Source organism: Artibeus jamaicensis, unplaced genomic scaffold (genome assembly GCF_021234435.1).
Source record: "Artibeus jamaicensis isolate MK-2021 breed Jamaican fruit bat unplaced genomic scaffold, CSHL_Jam_final scaffold_1031, whole genome shotgun sequence".
In the NCBI taxonomy this organism is placed as follows: Eukaryota; Metazoa; Chordata; class Mammalia; order Chiroptera; family Phyllostomidae; genus Artibeus; species Artibeus jamaicensis.
The window spans coordinates 6,337,547-6,362,842 of record NW_026522026.1 but is presented as its reverse complement, the minus strand read 5'-3'; the positions used below and the strand labels follow the sequence as shown (position 1 = coordinate 6,362,842).

The 25,296-nt window shown below is 42.3% G+C and overlaps 1 protein-coding gene across 3 annotated transcripts in view; it reads right to left on the bottom strand.

Moving 5' to 3' along the window:
• Nucleotides 1-25,296, bottom strand: part of FRAS1 (Fraser extracellular matrix complex subunit 1) — a 420,604-nt gene that overhangs the window by 238,933 nt on the left and 156,375 nt on the right. For all 3 annotated transcript variants that reach the window (XM_037147065.2, XM_053655681.1, XM_053655680.1), the window contains 4 exons: nt 18,792-18,884; nt 11,203-11,362; nt 9,338-9,471; nt 2,460-2,543 (listed from right to left, as the gene is read on the bottom strand). In XM_037147065.2, the coding sequence (XP_037002960.2) occupies nt 2,460-2,543; nt 9,338-9,471; nt 11,203-11,362; nt 18,792-18,884 (471 nt within the window). The remainder of the gene's footprint in view (nt 1-2,459; nt 2,544-9,337; nt 9,472-11,202; nt 11,363-18,791; nt 18,885-25,296) is intronic.

The following is a 25,296-nucleotide window of genomic DNA, read 5'->3' as shown; positions in this document are numbered from 1 at the left end:
GCTTGGAGATTCACAGGAGAAGCCAAGCTATGAATCTAGGCTAGTTGCTGCTAGTACTGAACCCAAAGCCCCTTAAGAAGAGGGCTCACTCAGGGGCTGGGGGCTCACTGAGGCTGGCTGTTGCTTGTTCGAGAAGATTTAGGAAGTTGTGAAGCATGAACCAAGAGCAATAGTTTATATAGAAAAACAGCTTGTATTGGCCCATAATTTTGGTAGGATGGAGTCTCAGGGAACCTCCTGGGTGAGGCAAACAGTATTATCCAGGTTGACGGAGTCTCAGATATGGCACCACCTCCACCTCTGTCAGTGGAGAGTTCAAAAAAGGATCAATAGGCTCAGCCCACCTTTCTGTCTGAGAAAAAGCTGTCCCCCAGCTCTCACTTTGAGGCCAGACACTTCAGTTTCTCCCTGTATGTCACTGGTACCTTTCAAGCTGCTACTGTGGTGCTGGAGCTCAGAAGGAGTGAGTCTTATTATTCACTCCATGTGTGGGCTCTTTAAGAACTGCTTGGGACTCCAGAAGTTTCTTCCATCACCTCAATCCTTGCTGGTTTTTTCAGTCAGAAGTTATGGGGACTTATCTTTCTGGCACTGGAACCCTGGGCTGGGGGGCTTGGTGTTGGGTCTGAACCTCCTCAATCCTGAGACATCCCTCCTGAATTTTTATCCATCACACGTGGAGGTGGGTCCAGCCTATTCTGTGTCTCTGTCCCTCCTACCAGTCTGGATGGATGTGGTTTCTTTAATTCTCTAGTTGTCAGACTTCCATTCAACTCTATCTCAGACAGTTCTGAGCGACAGTTGTGTAATTTTAGTTATAATTTTGATGTGGTTGTGTGAGGTGGTTAGCTGTGTTTACCTATGCCACCATCTTGACCCTTTATTATATTTTTTAAAATTTAATTGTTGTTCAAGTACAGTTTTCTGTCTTTATTATAATTTTTAATTGAGCCACACTGAATGTACTCTTGAGAAATGGTATCATTTAGGCAGCAACAGCTTCTAAGAACAAAGTAAATAAATGTCCAAGGAAATTCTGGATTCATTTTCGTTCCACTGTCATAATGCTGCAGATGTACTGAGGGCCTGCCCTATGCCAGGCACCCAGAAGATGAACAGGAAGGTCCTGTTTGTTGGCTAATCAGTGGTCATTCTGTAGTTCTTCTTTGTCAGGCAAGCCAACTCTCTGCCACAGATTTATTTTCCCAGCTTCCCCTGTGCCTAGGGCATAGCACTGTCCTTCCTAATCCTGAGGGGACCGAGGAGAAGTTTGCTAGAGGCAGAGGAAGACTCTTCTCCACATGAAAGAAAATACCACTCCTTTCTCCCACCAGCCTTCAGCAATGGTTGTGAGGATAAGCTGCCTGGAAATGAGGAATACATCTCGGGGACTGGAGGAGACAGGACAGAAGGCGAAGGTCACATGCTGAGTATGGCAGGGTGGAAAGACAGAAAGACCTTAGGTCCTTGATGACATCATTGAGACCAAATTGATCAATCTTGCAACTGCTTTACCGCTGAACTTCTTGTATAAGATAATAAATGTTTTTATTTTAGACCACTTTCAGAGGAGTGTTTCTGTCACCTGCAGCCAAAAATACTGTAACAGACACAGAGGCCAGCTCTTCCATGAGAAGTCAGTCTAGCACATACATGGTGACTATATTAGACTATACAAAACCTTTTACCAATTAGTTATTTTCATTTAGATTTCATGTAATCTATCTACAATTTGTGACACAACCCCCTAATACTCAGTTCCCAATTCTGAGAGACATGAACCTATTTGTATTCAGTCTTCCTTAGATTGCTGATAAGCAAGAGAAGTAGCTGGTTTTATTTTTAATGTGTTCTTTGGTTTTGAATAATGTAACCTTCTTTTGGCTCACTGAGCACTCCTAAAACAGAATATTCATTGACTTATTCACTTCACTGAGCTCATTTTTATTTGTTGCCTACTACCAACAAGGCAGTTATCCAGTCTGCCTCAGCAGTACTTTGAGGTTTGCAGGATCCACCACCACCAGCTCCTCACCCCCGCCCCCCTCTCACTTACCATCCCCATGCCCACCCCAGTGTAAGCCAAGTGGCATTATCTCTGGATATCAGTACATAAAATCCAACCAAAGCAGACAGATATTTCCAGAGCCTGCAATCTAAGTGCAAATTGAGAGTAACCAATGATAGTCCTGTTTTTTCCTTCAAGATGTATGAACAGTAAGTTCACCAATGTTCATGAACATTGTTTGCCAGCACATTCCTATATGTTTCTAATCCCCTCCAGTTTAATTTTTTCATAAAGGCTTTCCATGTAGAGAAAAAGAAAGCAGGTTAGGTACTGAGGTACTAATCCTGGCAGAGTCAGACATGAGGGCAGGAAGTACAGTAGTCGGAAGAATGGAAGGCAGACATGTGAAAATGAATATAAAATCACCTACTCGGGGTGCATCAAAGGTTACCTCGTATACTTGGCCAGCAGCAGAGCAGGAGCGGAAAGAGCACTGTGGGCAGCATTTTCCCGGAACTCGAACTATAGTTTCATCCTTAATACCCCAAAAAGGAACAATCCAGCAAAAGAAAACATTAATAAAATCCACAAAAGTAGAAAAATAGTATTCATAGCCAACCAAATGGTGTGCTTCAAGCATCCATAAACAGCAACTTCCCTCACATTTAGTATCTATGAATAACCTGGTGCTTTCATAAAAATTAGCACTGCCAAGGTCAATGTGACTCTTAAGAGGTCTGCACATTCATTAAGTTTCATTGTCCTCAAAAAGCAAACAAAAGCACAAATAATAAGCATAACCATAATAATAGTACTTTGTGTTTGTCAGGCTCTGTTTAAGTGCTTTACAAGAACCCTATGAAGTAGATGCACTTATCACCACAATACATGGACCGTAGTAGAAACTAAGAGCACTAACCATACCAGCACCTAAGAACATTTAAACTCCTGCTGAGTTACCTCCAAATTCAAAGAGAAGGTATCCCTCATACGCTACTTCATTATTCTTTTCATCCTTATGTGAACCCATACATTTACATATGCACTAGGGAGGTCCTTAACATGAAAAAAATTAATCATGTCTCTTGATATCTGGGAACAAGCCAGTGTGTATTCACCTCTAATGGCCCCAACTCAAGCCCAGACTATCAGACCATTTGTCTCTGCTTCCCTAAGAAGAATTTTCATAACAATAACTTCCTCTTTAGTGCCAAAAAGTCAGCTTCTCACTTTGACTTACCACTACATCCTGCTAGAAGGGCAGCGAGATAAATGAATGAAGGCCAGGGGAGGGAGGGTTAGGAGAAACCAAGTTTCAGTGACTGAGAAGTGGTAGATCTTATCTACAGAATATCTCCATAACAGTTCTTTCTTCTCTTATTAGAAGCAGAAAATGAGATTTTATTATTATGGTTGCTCTGGTATCCATTCTGCAAGGAAAAGGCCATTCTACTTGGGGGTATGTCTAGTAACCCCTAAGTAACCCTTAATTTTTCTTAGAAAGTTCCAGTCATACTTCAGTAGTTCCTTAACCCCAATTATGTATGATGAGTTAGATTAATATATTACTTTCTAATAGGATTTATTTGCAACACCTGAACCACTGTAATCAAACTGACAACTGTTTTCTATGCTTTAGATTATTTTATTTCTTTTGATTCTATGTGCAAAATATTATGACCACTGATGTTTAATAGGATATGGGAAAATTGGGCATGGACTGAAATTACTGAGCAGTTCTTGATCTCTCAGAACTCTTTAGTTTAATGAAATTTCAGTGAGGAATAAAATAAAGCTTTAAATGATATCACACTCTTCAGTGCCTTTATCAAAATAAACAAATGAACTCGTATAATGTTAAGTAAACAGGGGACAAATGTCATGATCACAAATCTTTTAAATAATTTTATTTTTTTAGAGAGAGGGGAAGGAGGCAGAAAAAGAGAGAAACTTCAATTGACTGCCTCTCACATGCACCCCAACCCAGGACCAAACTCCCAACAACACAGGCATGTGCCCTGACCAGGCATTGAACTGGCGAACTTCCTCTGTGTGATGACACCCATCCAGCTGAGCCACACCAGTCAGGGCATGGTGACAAATCTTGGGAAGAAATAAGTTACTGCCAATCTATCTTAAGCAACCTAGACTGAACCCAAGTGCAGTGGCTGAGCCAACAAGAGAGTATGGGGAGGGAGGAATTGCTGATCTGGAGGTTGGTACAGGAAAATCAAGCTTTCCGATTCTTATTGGCAATGCCTAATTATATAATTTGTTGACAGAGCAGAAACTTTCTTCACAAATACAGGCCAATGAGGACAGGAAGGAAAAACATTTAAAGAGAAAATATTCCAGGGTACGAGAGAGCTATATAATTCGGAGGTGAGATCCCATCTGGGTTGATGCTTTATAAGCTAGACTGGAGAGGCAACAAGAACGCCAGTAGCCAGGTGGGTCAGAGAAATGGTGGCTTGTTAACACACTTGTGCTGCTATCATACACCTGAATCCCATCCTTCTGGTCTACATAGATCTGTTCTTCCAGTGTGCAGTTTAATACAGGTGCCAGCACACTATGGACCATGGACCAAATCTAGCCCAGCACCTGTCTTTGCAGGTTCAGTTTTATTGGAACACAATCATGCCCATTCATTTGCACATTATCTACAGCTGGTCTTGTGATACGGTGGCAGACGTGAATAGTTGTGCCAATTGTATGGCACACAAAGCTGAAATTTTTACTATCTGGAAGAGTTTGCTAAGCCCAGCACTAATATATTATCCTCAGTTATCATAGGAGTCCAATAACAAAATATATATCTATGATTAATGTCATTACAACTTTGATTTGAACTACCATTTAGGATATATTTAATTATGGTTTTCTGTATTCCTTACATAAAAACATTTAAGATAAAGAAGCATATAGTGTAGTATGGCTAACATCTTGATAAAATATCTTCCCACTATGACACCTCTGAAGAAAATAGAGATGAAACTTCCACCACCAAAAAGTAGAACAGCCAACCTCCTGCCACTGCCAAGAGGAAGTCCCATGGATCACAGGCATTCGGTGGCCTTCCTCTGCTTGTAAGCCTAAATAGAAATAAGAGCCATCATGTATTCCCAACTCTCTGCCTTTCTACACTGAACACAACAGGGTCTTCATCCCTCCAGTGTGTGGTTGCTGCTGTTTTAGGCAATCAGGGTACCCCAATATCTCCTTTTCTACATCTAGTCAGAGCCTGCGAATTAAAAACAAAAAACAAGTAGGCATTATGTGTGCGGGAGGAGGTAGAGGGAATGATAAAAAGCAGGGCTGAGAGCAGGAGGACACCCCCGAAGGGAAAGCACGCAGCTACTGAGAGAAAGAGTCCTTTGCAGCAGTTCAAACAGGAGATTACAGATTTTGTTTCATGTACTCAGTATGTCAGAGGGTTGAGGCGTGGGTTTAGGAAGGCGTGATCCCGGTTCAATAGAGCTACATCACGTGAAGCCTGGCAGACCCCCGGGCCAGGGGCACACGCACATTTCTCAGCATCTGCTTAAGGCTCCCAGAGGGGGCATTAGTCCAGGGCAGGCCTCTTATCCTTGCAGCTTCATGCAGTGGGTATGGGCAGGGTTCTCTTGATCAAGAATAAACAGAAAGAAAGAAACTTGAGGGAAAACTCTGAAGAACAAGTAAAAAAATTTACATTCTGAAGATTTACAGGAACAGCAGATTTCTGAACACTACTTCCTACAGGATCTGAAGAAAAGACGTAAAAGCCATTTGCAACTTCAGTAAGATATAAGAAAAGGCAACCTTTATTAAATACAAGCAGAAAGCAATAAAGAAAGAATAAGCATTGATATAAAAAATAGATGAACTGCCCTGGCTGGTGTAGCTCAGTGGATTGAGTGCGGGCGTGGGAACCAAACAACCACGGTTTGATCCCCAGTCAGGGCACATGCCTGGGTTGCAGGCCAGTTCCCAACAGGGGACACACAAGAGGCAACCATACATTGATATTTTTCTCCCTCTCTCCTTCCCTTCCACTCTAAAGATAAATAAGTAAAATCTTTAAAAAAAATAGATGAACTGATGATAGGAGAAATAAAGAAGAATCAAAAGAAAATTAATATGGAATCTTCAAATTAAAATCAGTTCTGAAGGTAGTAAATACAAACTCAAGCAGCTCTCTCCATAATGCCAGAAAAATGAGAGAGAACATGACTGATAATGACAGGAAAGATAGGGCGGCACCCTGAGAATCATAGGTGTTTCTGAAGAAATGAGAAGAACTGGAAAAACTATAATTAATCAAAGCTATAAATGAGGAAAACATTTCAAAAACTGGAATACAGGCTGAAAGGGCTTCACAATGTTTCCAGCAAAATATGTAAAAAGACACCTCGCCTAGAAATGTCTGGGGAAAATGTTTGAATTATAAAGATGTAGAAACATCCAGAAAGAATCCAGCAGAGTGAAACTAGCTGAATGTAATGGAAATGGCCCTGAATTCCAGAATTCAATAGAAAGAAGACTATAGGGCTGAGATGGAAAGAGAACAAGATCGTCCCAATTTTAGACTCCCCCCAAGTATCTTTCACAAATTTAGAAAACTAGAATAATGATTCTTAAATACTTAGTGGCTCAGAAGACAAAAACATCCAAAGATGAAATTCAATGGCCTCAGATTAATCAATGTTGGAAATGGGAAAATTACAGTATTTTTTTTTAAAGTGGTGGTAACAGTGTCAGGATCAACTCTCAGCGGACTGGGGAGGCAACTGCAAGGAGCCCACAGAAATGTGGCTGGGTCAGAGCGCTTTCCGCACAGAGCAAGGAGGGCAACTGAGAGCACGCAGTGTCAATAGCTACGTTGCCCATTAGGGAACTGCTCCTTATCTGAACGAAAGGAACCTCCTTTCATCAAGGATTCTCCCCGACTTCTAAAATGGGATTATAACTACACCAACGAACAGATGTATCCAACTTTGCCTACCAAAAAGCTGAAAGGAATTACAAAACAATTCTATCGTGGTCTTTTTGAAGGATGGGAAAATGGTTGATCATTTTCTTTTCCACTTTTCTGCCTTTTCCAAATTTTCCTTAATGAAAACAAATTTCTTTTATAATTAAAAAAAGCCTTATATTAAACATCAAATTTTTCTACAGCTTAAGACCTAGAAATACATTTCTCCTGATAAACTTATGTTTTTTAATATTTAATGAATTAACACATATAAAATACTCAAAATCATGCTCAATGGTCTTAGCAACTATTGTTATTGTGATTATTATTCTCTCTAAATGTTACGAATCTCATCATCTTGTGAGGCAACATAGCACGAGAGTTAAAACCACGAGTCAGGTGTGGCCTGTCCAGGTGGCGATGTAGAACCACCTGCATTAGAAGCACTGATACTTCCAAACTTTGGTACCTTAAGTAAGATACTTACTTCTCTGTACCTCAGTTTTATCTACTGTAAAATGGCATAATAATGATAATACCAACTTCATAGGGCTGCTATGAGAATTATAAAAGCTCTTAAAGTTAAAGATTGGTGCACAATAAATGCCCAAAATGTACTGATGATAAATGGTAGTTGCGATAATGTTACTGTCAAAAGCGCTAATTCACCTTGGCTGGTATAGCTCAGTGGATTGAGTGCAAGCCTGGGAACCAAAGGATGGTGGTTTGATTCCAAGTCAGGGCACATGCCTGGGTTGCAGGCCAGTTCCCAGCAGGGGACGCACGAGAAGCAACCACACATTGATATTTCTCTCCTTTTCTCATTCCCTTCCCCCTCTAAAGATAAATAAATAAAAATCTTTTACAGAAGGGCTAACTCTACAGCACCTCTTTAATCATCAGAACATCCAACATTTAATACTGATAATAAAAGATAGTTCTATATAATATGACAGCTGTTTTTTGAAAATTATGTCAAGACAAAAATATAGACTTAACGATGCAAAGTGATTGAAATCAACCTATTCCAAGCCTTCAGAACGCTTGCACATCAGCGAGCTCTCCAGTACCGAACCAAACTCCATCTTTTAAACCACGCAGGCTATGTGTTGGAAGCTACCACTTGAAGCAAGAATTCATGTTTAATGTCTCTAAAAATAGGAACTAGTACTTTCAATTATTCTCATATCTAACCCCCTCATATGCAGTCCATGGTTAAGTTTTTAAAGATTCAAAGAAAAAGGTCGCAATGGGTCGTTTCCTTCATCCCTTCTCATACCTTAATCATAATGGTGGCAAACTGCTTACTTACCCTTCATTGAAGAAGGGAGAAGGGGCAAAGGCCTGCAATGTGTAAATAGAACGCCTCCACACCACAGTGTCTCTGAATGTATGACATTGGGCGACTCCACCAAGAAGCTTATTTGCAGCCTCCAAGCCAGGACCAGGCTTTGTGACGAACAGGGAGATGTGACAAGAGTGTGGCTGGTGTAGCGTGGGTCACACAATCTAGTGTTTCAATTAGATACGTTTTCCTTTTATTTGGCATTTAGCATTTCTTGTCTAATTGCATTTTGCCTGCCTTTACAAATCTCACCCGACTGTCACAATATGCCATGTTATTGATTTGGTTTGTGTGACACAAAGTGCGCTCTGTATCAACTGAATGTTGGCTTCCAGCTTTTTCTTAGATCATAAATGAGCTATTTTTCCACTGGAGGCAAACTCCCTTCGTGGTTATCTGTCAACTGCCAAGAAACCACCGTAGGAGCCTCTAGAAGACTAAAAAAACTATAAAATATCATGTATACAACATTTATTTGCAATCGATTTTCTTTTTAAAATCTGTGTGATGAGCCCAGTGTTTTGAAACTCAGATAAGCTTTACATGAACAATAAGTCCCCTCTATTTTAAACCACACCAGAGAAAATTCATTGTTATAAGAATTAAATAGTGTACATGTGAATAATCATGTCTAAAGACCTGCATGTCTTCAAAAAGCAGCATAAACCTCTGCACTGACAAACAGTAACAAACCTGATCAATGTGAGTGAGTTTTCCAGATGTTGGGCTTGACATCTTTGAAACAGCTGCAACTGGGGCAGGAAGCGACTCCTCAGGTACCCTCAAGGCTCAATTTCATATTGGTGATTAGCCTAAATGGCTGGTAATTAGGCTTAACTGCAGCTTCTCAGGGTAAAAGAAATGTCACAGTGGTAGCTTCCACAAGTATGAGAGGAACAAAACAGCCCTGGCTTCTTGCTCCCACATTTTCAAGGCCGGCCTGACATAATTCCAGGGGGGACTCCACGTCCCTGTACAGTGACGTTCCCAGGCTGTGGAGGGGCCTTTGTGAGGCCGTCTTCCTTACCTGGTTACAAAACAGAGGCCGACACTGGGCAGTGAGGCACTGGACGACCCCGTTTCTACACACACATTTGGCACACGGACTCAACGGCCAGTCCTCCCCATCCTGAAACACACGGCCTTCGGAGGAACAGGGTTCTGGAAGGACAGAGAAATAAAAATTACTGGGGGGTCAGTGGGGACTTGGACTTGCCAATTCCAGGCTGACTGCATAGGTGTGTGGCCAGGGCAGTCATATGGGGTCTGTGATTGGCAAGTCCAAGGGACCTTGCCAATCTTAGGGGTTAATGCTTTGCAGTCATTGTATGGAGTTCCTGACAACTCACCCTATTTTGTAAGTGAAATCCAATGAGACAATATAGCATGTACTGGGGGCTTCGGGCCTCAGCCTGGGCACCGTACCACCTCCCACTGCTTCCTTGCCTTTCTGGGATGGGTTCTCAGCCTCCTGCTCCCAAGCCCACGCCCAGTGAATGTTGCCACCCTCTACTTCAGCCAGGACCTGGGCAAGGCACCAGGGGCGTGCATGTGACCTAAGCACCAAGTGGCAGGGTGGGGTTCCAGGAGCCCATGGAGGTCTCCGCCCACCCAGCAAGTATCTCCATTCCTGAGGGAACATGATATTAAATAGTAGATTCAAAACATGACAGGCTTAGAAAGACCACAGAAGGGGAAAAAAAGCATCCCCCAACCCCTGGCTTTTTGCACAAGGAGCCCTGCACTTCTTCAATTTACACGCCACCCAGAAAATTATGGAGTTGGCTCTGGCTGATCCTCCAATCTCTCCAGGCAAAGTGCTGTCAGTGTCTTGTTCTCATGGAGAGCCAGCAACAAAGCCTCCTAAAACATAAGGCAGGATCCCACAAACTCAGATGGCTACTCCCCACTCCACCCCTAAACTCTGTTGTTCAAGTATTTTTATTTGCTGGGTTAGTTGACCTCAGGCAGTTCCAGTCCTTTCCTGGTGAGTGACATCTGAAATGCAAGAGGCAAGCATCCCACTTCCATCATTTCCTGAGACAGTTTTTAACCCTTGGAATGGTCATCCAAGATAAGAGATCACCAGAAATGGAATAACTGGATCAAAAAGAAACCAGGCGTCTTTTTAAAGGGAAAAAAAAGCAAGAATAGAGTATAGCTTACAGGTACCACTAGGTAAAGGAATAATTTTAGCTATTATATGCCAGGATAGAACAATGCAGCAATGACAATAATTCGTGTTTATTGTGAAGTGTGTACTACTTAGTTATATACATGGAAGCAGCTGCGTATTTGTAAATGTAATAAAAGGGAACTTAGACCAAGAGTGAGTTCCAAGGAGAGGACCTGGAAGTGGGCCCTGGCCTGCCTAAGTGGGCTTTGTTTTGTAGGCAGGCACAATCTCCCCAGTGGAGGTACAGTCAAGACAAATGAAATACCTGCTTCCTGCTGGGTGTGTCTAAGGGAAAGTGTTGTGTCATCTCACAGACCGGCAGCGGGGTAAGTGCCAGTAGTACTACATGCAGAAGTGATTTGTTCATTCTTCCCTCTGCCAAGAGGCAGGAGGTGGCCTTGTGGAATCACATCAGAGGATCTTGTCCCTCCTCCCTGCCTGCTCAGGAGCTATGAATGCAGAGGGATGTACTCGGCCAAGGCAAAACAGATAAATCAGAGACTTGCAGAATCCTGAGTTTGAAATGGAGCTTAAGGATGTCTTCCAATCTCACTCTCTGCAATATCCCCTCCTGCCAAGTGCAAGGCTAAGTCTTGTTCTAATAAGAAATGTGGTTGGGGATCTTTGAACCACATTGAATATGAAAGAAAAGAGCTGGGATGTCACCAGCTGAACCTGAAAGGCAAAGAGAGAGTCTTTCTACAACTGGTACTCACTCCCAGGGCCCACACAGATGGGGCAGCAGCTGCCTTCAGGGATGAATTCCAGCTCCTGGTGTCCACACGACAGCGGTGGGCACGGCTGGGGGCTGCATCGGACCTCCCCTTGAGTGCAGGAACACACACTACACTGGGAGGCGGCCCACTCGGTCCCATGCTGGGTGTTAGGGAAAAAAAGAGAAAGGTTATTGTCAGGATATGGGCTTTCATTTGGTCAAACACAAACCAACCTTCTTAAACGATGGACAGAGCTCAGGAAAGGTGGAAGAATGCTCTCGGCCTACAGGACTGAAACCAGGGCTTGCAATATTCCAAGTCTAAAATCCGACTGCTGTTTGTTTTTATTACCCTAAGATTCAGATTTGAAAATTTCAGAAAACCACAAAAAGAAAATATCCCAACTCCATCATTTAAGAAATTCTATAAAGCCCAAAGTGAAATGCACACATGTACACATACATGGACTTAATTTTTTATTAGGTTATATTATTTTCAATAGTTCTCATTCTGATCTCTTTCCTCCATTCCTTCCTTCCTTCCTCCCACCCTCCCTTTATTTCTTTCCTCCCTTTCTTCCTCCCCCTTCCTTTCGTTCTTTTTTCACCCTGATTAATTCCCACATTTATTCCTATTCTTTCTCTCAATCCCCCAGCCCTCTCCCCACCCTCTGCCTGCTCCCTCCCTCCTCTGTCCCAATGATCTCATGGTCCTGGGCAACCATGACAGCCAGCAGGAGGCACCTGTTCCAACCAGTTCTCACACAAACTGCAGAGCCAGCTCATTCACACCCTGGGAGAATGTCCCCAATCCACCTTAAACTGGGATGCAAGGTTCCCCAGTCCACCTTAAACTGGGATGCAAGGTTCCCGAAGCTAACATTGTATCAGCAGTCTAACAGATCCCTGTGCTGCGTTATTATATGATTTACTGAGGACAAAAACATCTAAATGAGTCACTCCCAGATATGATGCAGAGTAAGAGGAAGTCAACCCCAAATATAAAAAGCTACCAATATGTTGACTGTTTGGAGAAATAGCTGTCAAAATATGTTTTCAGTGGCAGAATGGAAAAATGGTGGTCTTTTAGAAGACATAGAGGAAAATTTAATAAATAAGTTTTAATAAATAAGTTTTAATTAATAAGCTTAATAAATAACTTTTCCTCCTATAACATTTTGTTAAATATTGGCACCTTCTTTTCTTTGCCTCTGTTAATTGTAGGATATGATGATATCTGATTCAGTACAATCACTATGGGCTGCTATTAAAAAGATCACACATTCCAGGTGCTCCATCACCTACCACAATCTGGGGATTACGACTGTGTCCCTGAGAAGCATAGGAAATAAAGTCCCCTTGCTTCTCCACAAGCCAGTGTCCAGAATAATTCATTATTCACCTCTCAAACACAAAAGAACTCTGTCTAACCTAAACAAAGCAGCATCTCTTTATTCTGCAAATCGCTGCCTGGGTGCAAGTACTCCAAATGGAATGTCTTGTATTGAAACTTTTCTGTGTATCATTGACCGTTTTCTTTATACAACTTCTTAAAAGTGAGAATAGTAGGTGAAAGCATCTGAGTGTTTTGAGTACTGAAGCTGTGACATCTGTGGTAGCTATAAATCCATCTGCAGTTGCCTGTGTCTGATGACAAACCCAGTTGGAATGTCATGGGCCATGTGCCCCCTCCCCGCACCAGCTACGTTATTCCAGGTGCCACAGTGAGGGGGGTCTGGGGTAGGAGAGTAACCAGCGCTGCTGTGGCAGCAGGGATAATAATAGGCAGTCACAGTGCTTTTACTATTGGGGAACCAAGCTCTCACCTTATTGTCATGAAGATTACTTTCCTCTAAGTGGACTTACTGGGGACACAAGAAGACAGTAATTCAAGTAACGCGCTGAGTCAGACCAACCAAGGATTCTCTTGGACACCTGCACGTCCTTGGACCCCAGCTCAGCCCTGCCTGCTTTGGGGACTGGAGGTGAGTGACTTAACCTTTCTAAATCTCAGCTTTGAGGTAGCTTACTAAAGAGCCAGCAAGGGGGTGGCCAGTAGAAGGAGCTCAGTTCTCTCCCCAATTCCCATCTCATGAGTTCACGGCCAGCCTTCCACTTCTTCACGCCTATGTGCTCACTGTGATTGTAGGAATGGACATGCATGCCCAAGTCCTCTCCCACCGATGTGTACTTCTGCTTCAATTAAATGCAAAAGTTTCGAACTTAGAGAGCATATACATGGGCAAGCCTACAACTACTAATAGGAGGCAACTGACCTTTATACTTTGAAAGGCTTAAGCAAAAAGCATAGGAAGAAACTATAAGAGAAAAATTGATAGGTTCGGATCAATTAAAACTTAAAAAGGCTGTCAAAATACATTATAAACAAATAAGAGAAAATGACAAACTACAGATTGCAAATTATATTAATTAGAATGAAGCTGATATATACAAGTACTGGCAAGCAATAAAAATTTCAATGGAAAAATATGGCAATAAGATTATAGAATATTCAACTCTCTAAATTAAAAAAAATATTAATTAAAATAAAAAATAGAAAATATTTAAATTCAGGTGTGGGAAGAGTTCAAGTGCATCGTGGCTGAGTGTTGGTGAAGTTGCAGTGCAGTGAGACTCTCCTACCCCAGGCCCTCCTTGCTGTGGCACCTGGAATAACGCAGCTGGTGCGGGGAGGGGACACGTGGCCCATGACATTCCAACCGGGTTTGTCATCAGACACAGGCAACTGCAGATGGATTTATAGCTACCACAGATGTCACAGCTTCAGTACTCAAAACACTCAGATGCTTTCACCTACTATTCTCACTTTTAAGAAGTTGTATAAAGAAAACGGTCAGTGATACACAGAAAAGTTTCAATACAAGACATTCCATTTCGCTGTTCTTTACAGCAAAATTGGAAACATTTTAGTGAAGACTGGAAGCTACCCAAAAGCCTACTGATAGGAAATCATCTTCTCCAAGAGTATGCTGGGGAGTTATTTACAACATAATATTCTATTTAAAAAGCAAGATATAAACTCTATATACAACATAATTACAACTATGTAAAAACATGTGTCTCTATCCATCTATCTATGTCTCTGTTCCTCCCCACTGCCACCCCCCTCAAAAGTGAATGAACAGTCACAGTGGTTTTTAGAACTTGGGGATTACTAGTGGATTTTTTTCTTTGCTTTTGTATACTCTTCTATTTTTGAAATTTTCATCAATCAACATATTTTTACTCTTGTCACCAGAGAGCAAACTACTGTTTAAAATATCTGATGAATCATTTATATATCTTAAGTACAGTAAAATTTAAAGATATAAAACAGCTTGAAGTGAACTTCCCTATTATATTACAAATTAGGAGATTGCTTCTAAACATCTCGACATTTCACTTCATTAAAACAAGAGCTTTTTTTTACTACTCACAACGACTGTCATTTCTTAAACATTTGCAATCACACCACCTTTCAGAGACCACAAAATTAATTATAATAACCATCTGTCAATCACTAAAATAATTTCATCTGTAAAATGAGAGGGCTGTGGTAGCTAACCTCTTCAGTAGCTTCAGAGTCTCTAATGATGTAAGTTTATTATCTTACTCAAGAGACATAAAATTAAGCATGGGATTCTCCCTTCACAGTAAGCAGGAGAATTATGGGAATAATGGACATTCGGCAGGTAGCCTGCACCGCTTGATGTCAAAGCCTCAGAATGAGCTCCAGATGGTGACCGACCCAAAGTGCAGAGTGAAGGAATCACTCCCCCTTCTAACTCGGGGACAAGTCACCTAAGGCCCCTCCTTTTTCATCTCCTCCTCCTCCCTCCAAGATGGTGACACCCCTCTCACCAAAAAAAAACCCTACAGACCAAGGGGTTCAGCAGACGTGAATATATCATATATAAAGCATCAGCGCTCTACATGACTATTTACAAAAGCCTGGTTTTTTATAAACACTGTCACAGCAAAGAGAACATTGTAAAATCAAAGAATAACAGCTATACAATGCAACGCTCCGCGAGACCCGAGTTTAGCGATGCCATCAGAACCTCGTTAACACTTTCAGAAAACATGGGCTTTTGACACTGGGTGAAAAGCACATTCTGCAGACAACATTTTAAATATATTCTTCTACACAGCCACTAACAAGTTGGTTTGGCTGTTGACATAAGTCCAAAGGAAAGATAAGATCATAAAGTATTTACCTGGCTTAGTGACAGAACAACAAAATAATTTTTCTTCATATGATTTCTTCCCGTGATGAAGTTATAGAGGTAGAATACTAAGTATCTGGGAATGTTCAGTGTGTATTATAATTACACCCTCTGGGTTCAGGGAACAAGGCTGCAGAATTCAATATTCATGCCTGTCCCCACACACATAAATTAGTTCTCCTTTTAGCCTCACAGACAAGCAAAGCAAGAAGACCTCTCCCTCCACGTTCCTCTATTCAGTTAGATGTGGGCACCAGGGTGTTACCACCTGCCACTTTCTTTTTGAGTGAATCTTCCAGCATTACCTTCTCAGACATGACATTATCTGCAGCTGGTATTAAATTAGTGCAGAGGAAAAGAAAGGGGATTAATGGCCCTTTCCCCACCCTTTCATGAGCTAATTTGTGGGGAGAAGAGCAGGGGGAAAGCACTCAATACTCTTTAGGAAAACATATTTCAGGCTTGTCTCCCTGTCTGGTTGGCAAGACTAGGCAGAGATCCAAATGCTAATGTGAGAGGATAGCTTTGGGAACATCATGGATGAAACAGTCCCCCAAACACTGGCTATAATAAGCCCACATAAAACTGTCAAATACCCTGAAGTCAACCAAAAGCCTCGAGTGTTTTCCTCACTCGAGAGAAAATGCTGGGACTTGTCCTGACTTGCTGGAAGGCCAGCTGCAGGAGAGGCCGCCCACCCCGCAGGGAGGCAAGGCTGCTTTCTTGGGGCACGGCCTCCTCATGCTGACCGAGCGCTACCATCCTGGACTTTGTTTCAACCCTACCCTCTGGGGGCATTGCCACTGAGGCCCCTCCTGCCACACGCCCTCTGTATTCACTCCCCTTCTAAAGCTCCCGTAGGGGAAAGCTTCCACTTCAGGTCACAGCCGCAAAGTCCCCGTTGTACAGCCCCTGAGAGGGTCTCCACCGCCTGCCCTATGGGATGCAAGCCAGAGGCTAGAGAGGGTTCCTGAGGCTTCAGGGGAGAGGAACATGCTCTGGAAACTGCTTTGCAAGCAAGCTGAAAGGGTGAAAAAACAAATTCTTTTACGGGGCTCCAAGATTCAGCAAGAAAACCTGTAATACAAGTGACAGATGAGACACAGAGCAAACCCAGATAAGCACTGAACACACTCAAGAAAATAAATAACATTAGAAAGGATTTGGTAAAAATCTAGAGGAAGTGAAGAAGAAGGGAGTAAAGGAACAACGGGAAGACTAGACACATGAGCAGTTTAACTTTATTAATACTAAAATTAGAAGATTTTTATCTTGACTTAAACATAAATCATTTTTCTATCTCCATTTGAAGAAGCTGACCACTAGAGATTTTTTCTTTCAAACTCTCATTTCTTAAACAAAGCTCTTTTCTCAGTTACTTCAAACACCAGAAATGTAATTGTAACATTTTCCGAGGGAGTGTCATGGGAGTGTTGAAAGCTGCATAGGGGAAAACGATGCACAGATACATTCTTACCCAGTTTAGAGCTCTCCACGTGCTGTGCTACAGCAGAAAGGGTGAACCGCAAGGAAGGCGGGCAGAAGAAAGACTTTCTGAACTATCCCAGAAAAAGGAGGCCCAGCGGATTTCTAGCCAACCCATCAGCAGGTCTGTGGTCCTGAAGGTGCCCAACCGCACAGGCACTTGGTCAATGACCAATGTGCCCTGGCAACAAGTACATGAAGAAGTCGGAAAAGGAGTTTACTCATTGTTTGAGTCCTCTGGTCATCGATGTTTCTTGAGCACCTACTCTAGGGAAAGTTCAATGCTAAGTCCAGCTTACGTGGGAGGCAAGGAAGGTCATTCTAAAGATATGGAAAATGCCAGTGTTCTCGGGCCTCTTATATCAAGACAGGAAGGTTGCACATGTGCAGAAATACAACATGAGAGAGCACATGCTGTGCTATTAGAGCCATCCATGCAAAAAATTGGTTAATCTCTGCTTTCCCCCAGACCCTGATCTTATTTTGATCCCATGTGTTCCTACACTTGAGTGGTTCAGCTTGGTGATTTTGACCTTGAACCACACATCTATTCCAATCATTATGAACCAACATCATCTGTCACCCATCTGCCCTGCTGCTGTACCTCCCATTTCACAGGGGATCTTCTTCTGCGGGGCTGAAAGCTTACGTCACCCAACATGGCACAGACTGAATGGAGCAGCACAGGGTGATACGTGGGTATGGAGACGTTCCCGACACAGACCCTGCTGGGGTGCCTTTCAAGCAGCGCACTGCAGAAGTGAAAGAGTGGCTTCCTCGGGTAATTAGGAGACAGAGGCTCAGGTGAGACAACCCTGCCCCACAGGGAAAGCGCACTGTGCTCACGGAGTTTTGGGCGCACACACTGAACAGCTGCCGGGAGAACGTGTTACCAAATCCTGCGAAGCCGTGCCCTCTCCTGGATGGAGAGAGACACCAACTCAGAGAGAGTCTTGTGTCAGGTGGAAGGTGCCGATTAAAGCAAAGGGCCGCTTTCCATCACTGCCAACTTCCCCTGCTGCCTCCAGGGAACATTTAGGTATTTTGAGTAAAGATGAACTGTGTCCATTGTGTTTTCATAACTTCTGTTCCAAACCTTGCAATAGCATTTTGAAGTCAGTATTTAATACGTCAAAATTAATCCTAACAGATCTGAAATGAGAAAGTACGAGGAGCTCCAGGACCAATTTCTAGTGCCGTGAGTCCGACAGGAAGCGGTGAGCTTTCTGACCCCCTGGGGGAGTGTGGCCTGCAGGCACTTCTGGTCATTAGCACTGGGGGGCGGGGGCGGTGCTACTAGCATCTGGTGGGTGGGTAGGGGCCAGGGATGCTGCTAAATTTTTTACAATGCCTACAGCAGCCCCCACAACAAAGCTGAAAATGTCAATAGTCCTCAAGTTTAGAAACTGCCCTAAGGGAAAGAGCCCTGAGGTAGGAGTACGAAGACCAGGGTTCTAGGCCAGGTCACACCACTTATTAGCAATATGACCTTGGGCATGGGAATAACATCTGTTCCACTCACCCACCCAGGACTGCCTGTAACCATCAAATGAAAAAATTGTATGTGGTATACAAAGACGAGTTGGCCCTTTTATTATTTAGCACCATAACTTCTTCAACATCAACATTCTCACACCACCCTTTATACAGACACAAATTCAGTCTACAAATATTTAAATGGGGCCTATGGAATGAATGGGATGGTTTTCATCTCATTCATGAAACCCAAATGCCTATGGAAAGTCAAATGAGCTTCCAGTCCTCCACACCCGGACAACAAAAAAAAAACACCTCTCTTGTCAACACAAGGTTAGCATTCGGCTTTCCCTTGTCGATGACCTACAGACAGAGAACCATCCACAGGTCAGAAGACACTTACCGCATGGATTTTCTCTTCATGGCGGCAAGATCCTCGCACCATCGACACACACTCGGGGCAGCACTGGTTGGCAGCTATCTGAAGCGCTTCTCCCTGAGCATTTAAAACAGCTCAGTGTAAAACAGCGACAGCGAACAGTCATGGCGCTTCATCCCGCCCCAAGCCATCTCGGATCTACTAAATCTCCTAAGTTTCCACAGTTGACAACAGACAAGATAAACCAAATAAACCAACAAAAAGGATTCTCTCTGTCAAGAGGAGCTTTTCTCAAAGATAAAACGAATCCCCTTGTGGAAGTAATTTTTTTTTGAAAATTGTCTACATCTTTTCACATGCAATGAAGTGAAGAATTCTATTCACTAGAAATGCTTCATCTGAGTGTCACACAAGAACAACAGTGGAGGTGAGAGAAGGAACTATTATCTTGACTTGGGGAGGTGTGAGGGGTGGCCACAGAGCCGGCAGGTTTTCCAGGTATCCGGTGGAGGCTGGATGCAGTCGGCAGCGGGGAGCTGAGATTCTGAGGTTCACCTTTGTCTGGGATGCAGAGTAGCAAGGCAACAGACTGAAGGACAAAGCCAGGAGAGGAAACAGCATTGTTGAGGTATCATCTGTACTGTGGGGAGCTGGGCAGAATTCACGGGCCCCAGTAAATATCTACATTGTTTTTCAAGGCTTCTATAATTGCAACTCTGTCTCCGAACAAGATCAGATACCGTCGAGGGAATCCGATCCCATGCGATATCCCAGGATTTACTGGGAAGTTGTCACATTCACTAACCATCCATTTACCACAGTGAAGAATCCGTTATTAAAACTATGAAGCAAAGAGCTAATGTTTGTCCTTGGGGCCAGTGATTCTCCTACTAGATCCTCTGATTTGTCATATATATATATATCTTAGCATTTCCTCAAATCTAGAGATGTGGCAGAACAGGCAATTAGTTATTTTGGTCAAAAATGGAAGGAAATATTGCATTAACCATGAAATTATAACTTGTTCACAGAATAAAAGTCTACAGAGAATTCAGCTTCTAGAATAAAAAAAGTGTGTATGTGTTAATGTTTCCTTGTTATTTTGGGCTGCATCTATTTAAAAAATGGTGCCTACAAGAGAATTGTAATTTTACATAACTGCGTTCACAAGAGTGGGTGAGAAATGGGAGTTAAGATTTTACAACTGTTAATCCATAAAACAGGTAAATACACCAGTAACGGTAAGCATCACATTCTTCCTACTTGCTTTATAAAGGAGAAACATAAGACATGAGATCTTATAAAATTCTATGTACTATATAACGTTAATGACTTTTCAGTAAAGTGGCCTCTGAACCCCAAGAGAAAACTACACTTGTATAATTTCCACTAAGACAGTAAACTGTAGAAACTACACTTGCCTAATTTGCACTAAGAGTTTCTTTCAGCTAGGAAACGAGATAAACCAAGTGTTGCTTATATTCTAACATGAAAACAGAGAGCAGGATAAAGGGCAGGTAGAATCAGAGATTTCGAAGGATATTATATGCCCCCAAATTAGCTTTCATTTTTTCCTTTTTATTGGCTTTATTGGGTGACACTGGTTAACAAAATTACATAGGTTTCAGGTGCACAGTTCTACAAAGCAGTCTGTACCCCAAGTCACGTCTGCTCACCACCCTTTAATCCCCTCACGTTCCCCTCCACCACCCCCCACTTCCTCCCCCAGCAATCACCACACCGGTGCCCATGTCCACGAGTTTTTTCTCTTTTATTTCTTTTTTGCTCAATCCTCCCAACCCTCCCCCACCCCACCCCACCCAGCACCCCCAACAGCTGTAAACCTGCTCTCTATCTATAACTCTGCCTCTATTTTGCTTGTTAGCTCATTTGGTTCGTTACATTCCACATATGATAGTTTTCTTTGTTGTACATAAAAACTGATTTTCAGGTTTGACCCTCAAAGCTCATTTCATACATGTGATGTCCCTTGTTCATGAGTGGCTGCAGAGGGGTCTCCATCAAGAGTCTATCTACAGAACTTCTGGTTGAACACGAAAGGTGATTTGGAGCTACAGAAGAGCAAAAAATTCTGCATGTGGGTGCTCAGAGAAGGAAAGCCAGGGAGTTCTGGCTACGTAAGCACAGATCCTCACACAGCCGTGCGCCCTGTAGTCTGAGTGGAACACATAAGCCTGTTGCCCCTGCAGGTTTTGCATTGGGAGCTGCTGGGAAGTGGCCACGTGGGCGAGATGCATGAATGAAGATTGTTAGGGGAGCTGGACAAGATTACTTGCCTAGGATCTAGATGAACCAACTAAAAATAATTATGATAATTTGATAATTGTAGTTAACACTCATTTAGTACTTAAATAGCCAGGTACTCTTCTAAGTGCATATATAGATATGGGTATAGATATAGATATAGATATAAAGATATAGATATAGATATATATAGATATATGCAAACACTCATTTTTATATGTGCAAAAGTAGGTTTATAGTTGTGAGTGTTGAAAAATATATAATGCGAGAATACACTATGCATTTTGTGCACTCACAACTGCAAACCTACTTTTGCCCACCCCTGTGCATATCCACGTATATGTGTGTATGCATGAGGTCCGTCCAGAAAGTATCCAGCCATGACCTATGAAAAAGAGACATTCATTGAAGAAGATACAAGATACAAGAAACATTGTACAAAGGACAATGATGCCTCAGTCCCTCTCAAAGTAGGCACCTTGGGACCTCACACAGTTTACTCATCACCATCAGCTGCCCTGTCGTATTTTCCTGAATCTCATCGATGGTCTGAAATGTCTTCCTTTTCAAAGGTGACTTTAGTTTTAGGAAAAGCCAGAAGTCCCAGGGCACCAAATCTGGGCTGTAGGGGGGCTGAGTCCCTTGGGTGATTTGATGTTTCACAAAAAAATTCTGCACGAAACGTGATGCATGAGAAGACAGGTTGTCATGATGAAGCTGCCAATCACCAGTTGCCCATAGCTGCAGCCTTCTGAATCACATGAATAGTTTCCATGGAGGAATGTTCAAGCTTAATGCAAAATCTGATGCAGATTTGTTGCTCTACCCATCAGTCATTTTGAATGTGATGGGTCACACAGTACACGTGCTCACTCAATGGTGTCTACCGTCCCCACTAACTAGTACAGTGAAGTTGTCATTGTTCACATGTGCCCATTCCAGTCCACTCTCCTTGGCTGCCAGGTTACATCAATGTCACACAAACCACTCTTGCTATATTAACAATGCCTGGGCTTTTTCTGGACAGACATTATATATATATATATATATATGTGTGTGTGTGTGTGTGTGTATGTATGTATGTATGTATATGGGTATATATGCACATGTGTATATACATATAGGTGTGTGCATATATATGTATATATAATTTAATTCTCACGACTTGATCAGGTGAATACTATTATCTGCATGGAGGTTTGCAGCTGAATCCTGTCCCATGTACTAACACAGTGTCCCTCTGTATGACGTTGTCCTCTATCCCTAAATATTTTTCAGATCTTCAAGAGAGAAGTGGGTTAAATAGTCAAGGTTCTAAATAACTTTGTCTCTGTCTCTCTCTCTCTCTCTGTCCCTATCTAGCTAGCTATTCAATGTGGACGTAGGATATGGAAGTAGAATCTATTACATAGGTTACATAATGAATAGGTAGATACATTCATACACATATATATATATACGTTATCTATCAAAATTGCCATTGATACTAGAGTATTTCCAGTCCATCCATGAGCAAAAAATAAACACATAATAGGAACACATTAGCAATAATAATAATTTAGCTTAGTGTACATGGGGATTCGTTACCTTGGATCATGAGCTAATGGAAATATACCACAGCAGATTTGAATAACAATGCATACTGCTGAGAAATGCAAAGGAAAACTTAAAAGCTACATTAGAAATTACATTGAGTCATTAGCCAGGGACTAAGGTTCTTGTCACAGCTGTGCCACTTACCAGCTCTGTGTCTTTGAGCAAGAGACTAAACCACTAAAAGTCTATTTCTTTGTCTATAAAATAGAAAGTCTAAGTGAATTCTAAAGGCCTCCTGTATTTCTAGCATTCTATGATCTACTTTATTACTTAAAACAAAGAACCCAAATGCTCTGGAACATACTTGCATGATCTTGAAGTTAAAGTTTCTTATGGCTGGGTCATCTGGTCCCAACCTTACTGTCACAGGTAAGGAACCTCCTTAGACTTCATACTCTCTAATTATAACATTCACCAATTTTCTGATCACTCTTTCATAGTCACTCACTAAAGACTAGGCACCTGAGTCTCAGTTCTTTGCTGCCCTATTTCTAAAATTAATTCTGGACAACTTGAATGTCCATGGAAGTGAGTAGTTTAACATTCTATCCTTGTATATTCTTAGCCACCTCAATTTAAATACTGTTCACCTCTATTTCACTTGAGTTGCCCATGGCCATGGTCAATTTTAGGTTCTGTCCACACTCCAAATTATTCTATACCAGGCACTTTCAACTCTCTGAATCTGAACCCTCCAGCCTTTAGCTCTCTCTCTCACCCTCACTCCCACTCACCTCACATTCTTAAAATATCGTTGAGTGTTTATTTTCCTTGCAGTCATTCGGCCCCCAGCTGGCCTCATTCTCCTCTTTGTTATCCTCAATACCTAACACTTTTCGCAACTCTATTCATTTTTTAAAAGATTTTCTTTCTTTATTTTTAGAGAGAGGGGATGGGAGAGAAACACAGACATGTGAGAGAAATACCAACTTGTTGCCTCTGGCATGCCCTTAATTGGGGACCTGGCCCAAATCCCAAGCATCTGCCCTGACTGGGAACTGAACCAGCAACTTTTCAACCTTTCTGTTTGCAAGCCAGTGCTCAGTCCACTGAGCCACACCAGCCAGAGCACACCTCTATTCTTTCTCTCCATCACTATGGCAGAATCACCTATTTCACAATTTGCCTTATTCTCTCTTACACCTGGTTGGGAAGCATTACTGAGAAAGTCATTCTATCATACAGCTTGATACCCCCCACAGGTTCATGGGCCCCTGCTTCTGTGGGCCCATAATACCAGCCACAAATGCTTTACCTGGACTTCAGTTGGTCCCCTTCTCCTCTCAGTGACAGCTAACATTCACTACTCTCCTCCAGCTCCCAACAAAACCTCAAAGTCTTCACAAAAATAAGCTCATTCAATATGAAGTACTTCAGTATCCTGTGTCTCTTCTTACCCACAAATTTAACTCTATCTGTATCCTTCCGTGGCTCTTTCCATCCACTTATAGAGAGTGAGTCTGTCTTCCTAACACCATGTTCTTGACCCCCAGACACTCTGTTCTCCCAAACTACTCCTTTTAATAATTCATTCTCTCTCTCCTCCTAACCCACTTTCCATATCTTCAATTACTCTCTTTCTTCTAGGTCATTCCCCTTTCTTTCCTGAGGTTGTTGTGTATCTCTCACACTAATATCAAAAACAAAAACAAAACCCTCACCCTTCCCTTGTTTGGTCATCCTACAAGTACTGACTGAGCATCATCTGTGTGCCATACACCATGCTGTTTAATGGGCTGCAACAGTAAAGAAGGCAAAGTTCCTGTTCTGAAAAAGCTAAGAGTCTGGGGGGAGAAGCAGACAAACAGGCATTTGTAGTCTGGTCAAGTGCTGCAATAAGGGTAAGCACAAAGTGCCATGGCACACACAGGAGGCTCAGTGGTTGGGGATGGAAGGTTCAGAAATTTCGCAGGGGTAGTGGTGTCTGCCTAATGTCCCTTTTCTCTTCCATTCTCAGTGAAGCTCCCTGAGAGTGCAGCCTTTATGTCTGTCCTTTCCCCACTCTTCATCCATTCCTCAAACCTCTGTGATATAGCTTCCACTCCTGCCACCCTGTTATCCTCAATGCCGGCTTCAGTGTGGTCCCCTGTGGCCCACATGCTGCCAAGTCCAGTGGACTGTATTAAGCGATTTTCCCACTCACTGGCTCACCTGCAATCAACACAGTTGCTACAAACTCCTCCTGGAAACTCTCCATTCTCCTGGCTACCATAACATTATTCTCTTCTCTGACCATTTCTTACCTCTTACCTCTTAGTCACGTCCTTCTAATCTTCCTAGGTTCCTTCTCTTATGTTTACCTTCCCTTAAATAATTGTATTCCCCAAAATTCCATCCTAGGCTTTGTACTCTTTGTTTCACACAATCTCTTTGGATGAGCTCATTGATTCTGCAAGTTTACACTACTGTCTATATGCTAATTATATCTATGTTATATTTTCCAACCCTATTTCCACCTCTGAGCTTTTTACACTCATATATCCAGCTATCTTTTTTAAACCTTTTTATTATTGTTCAAGTACAATTGTTTCCATTTTTCCCTCACCTCTCCACCCCCCCCAGCCATCCCCACCTCCCTCCTCTGATCCCAAACCCCCTTGGTTTTCTCCATGTGTCCTTTACAGATGTTCTTAAAAACCCTTCTCCCTTTCCTCTCCATTATCCCCTC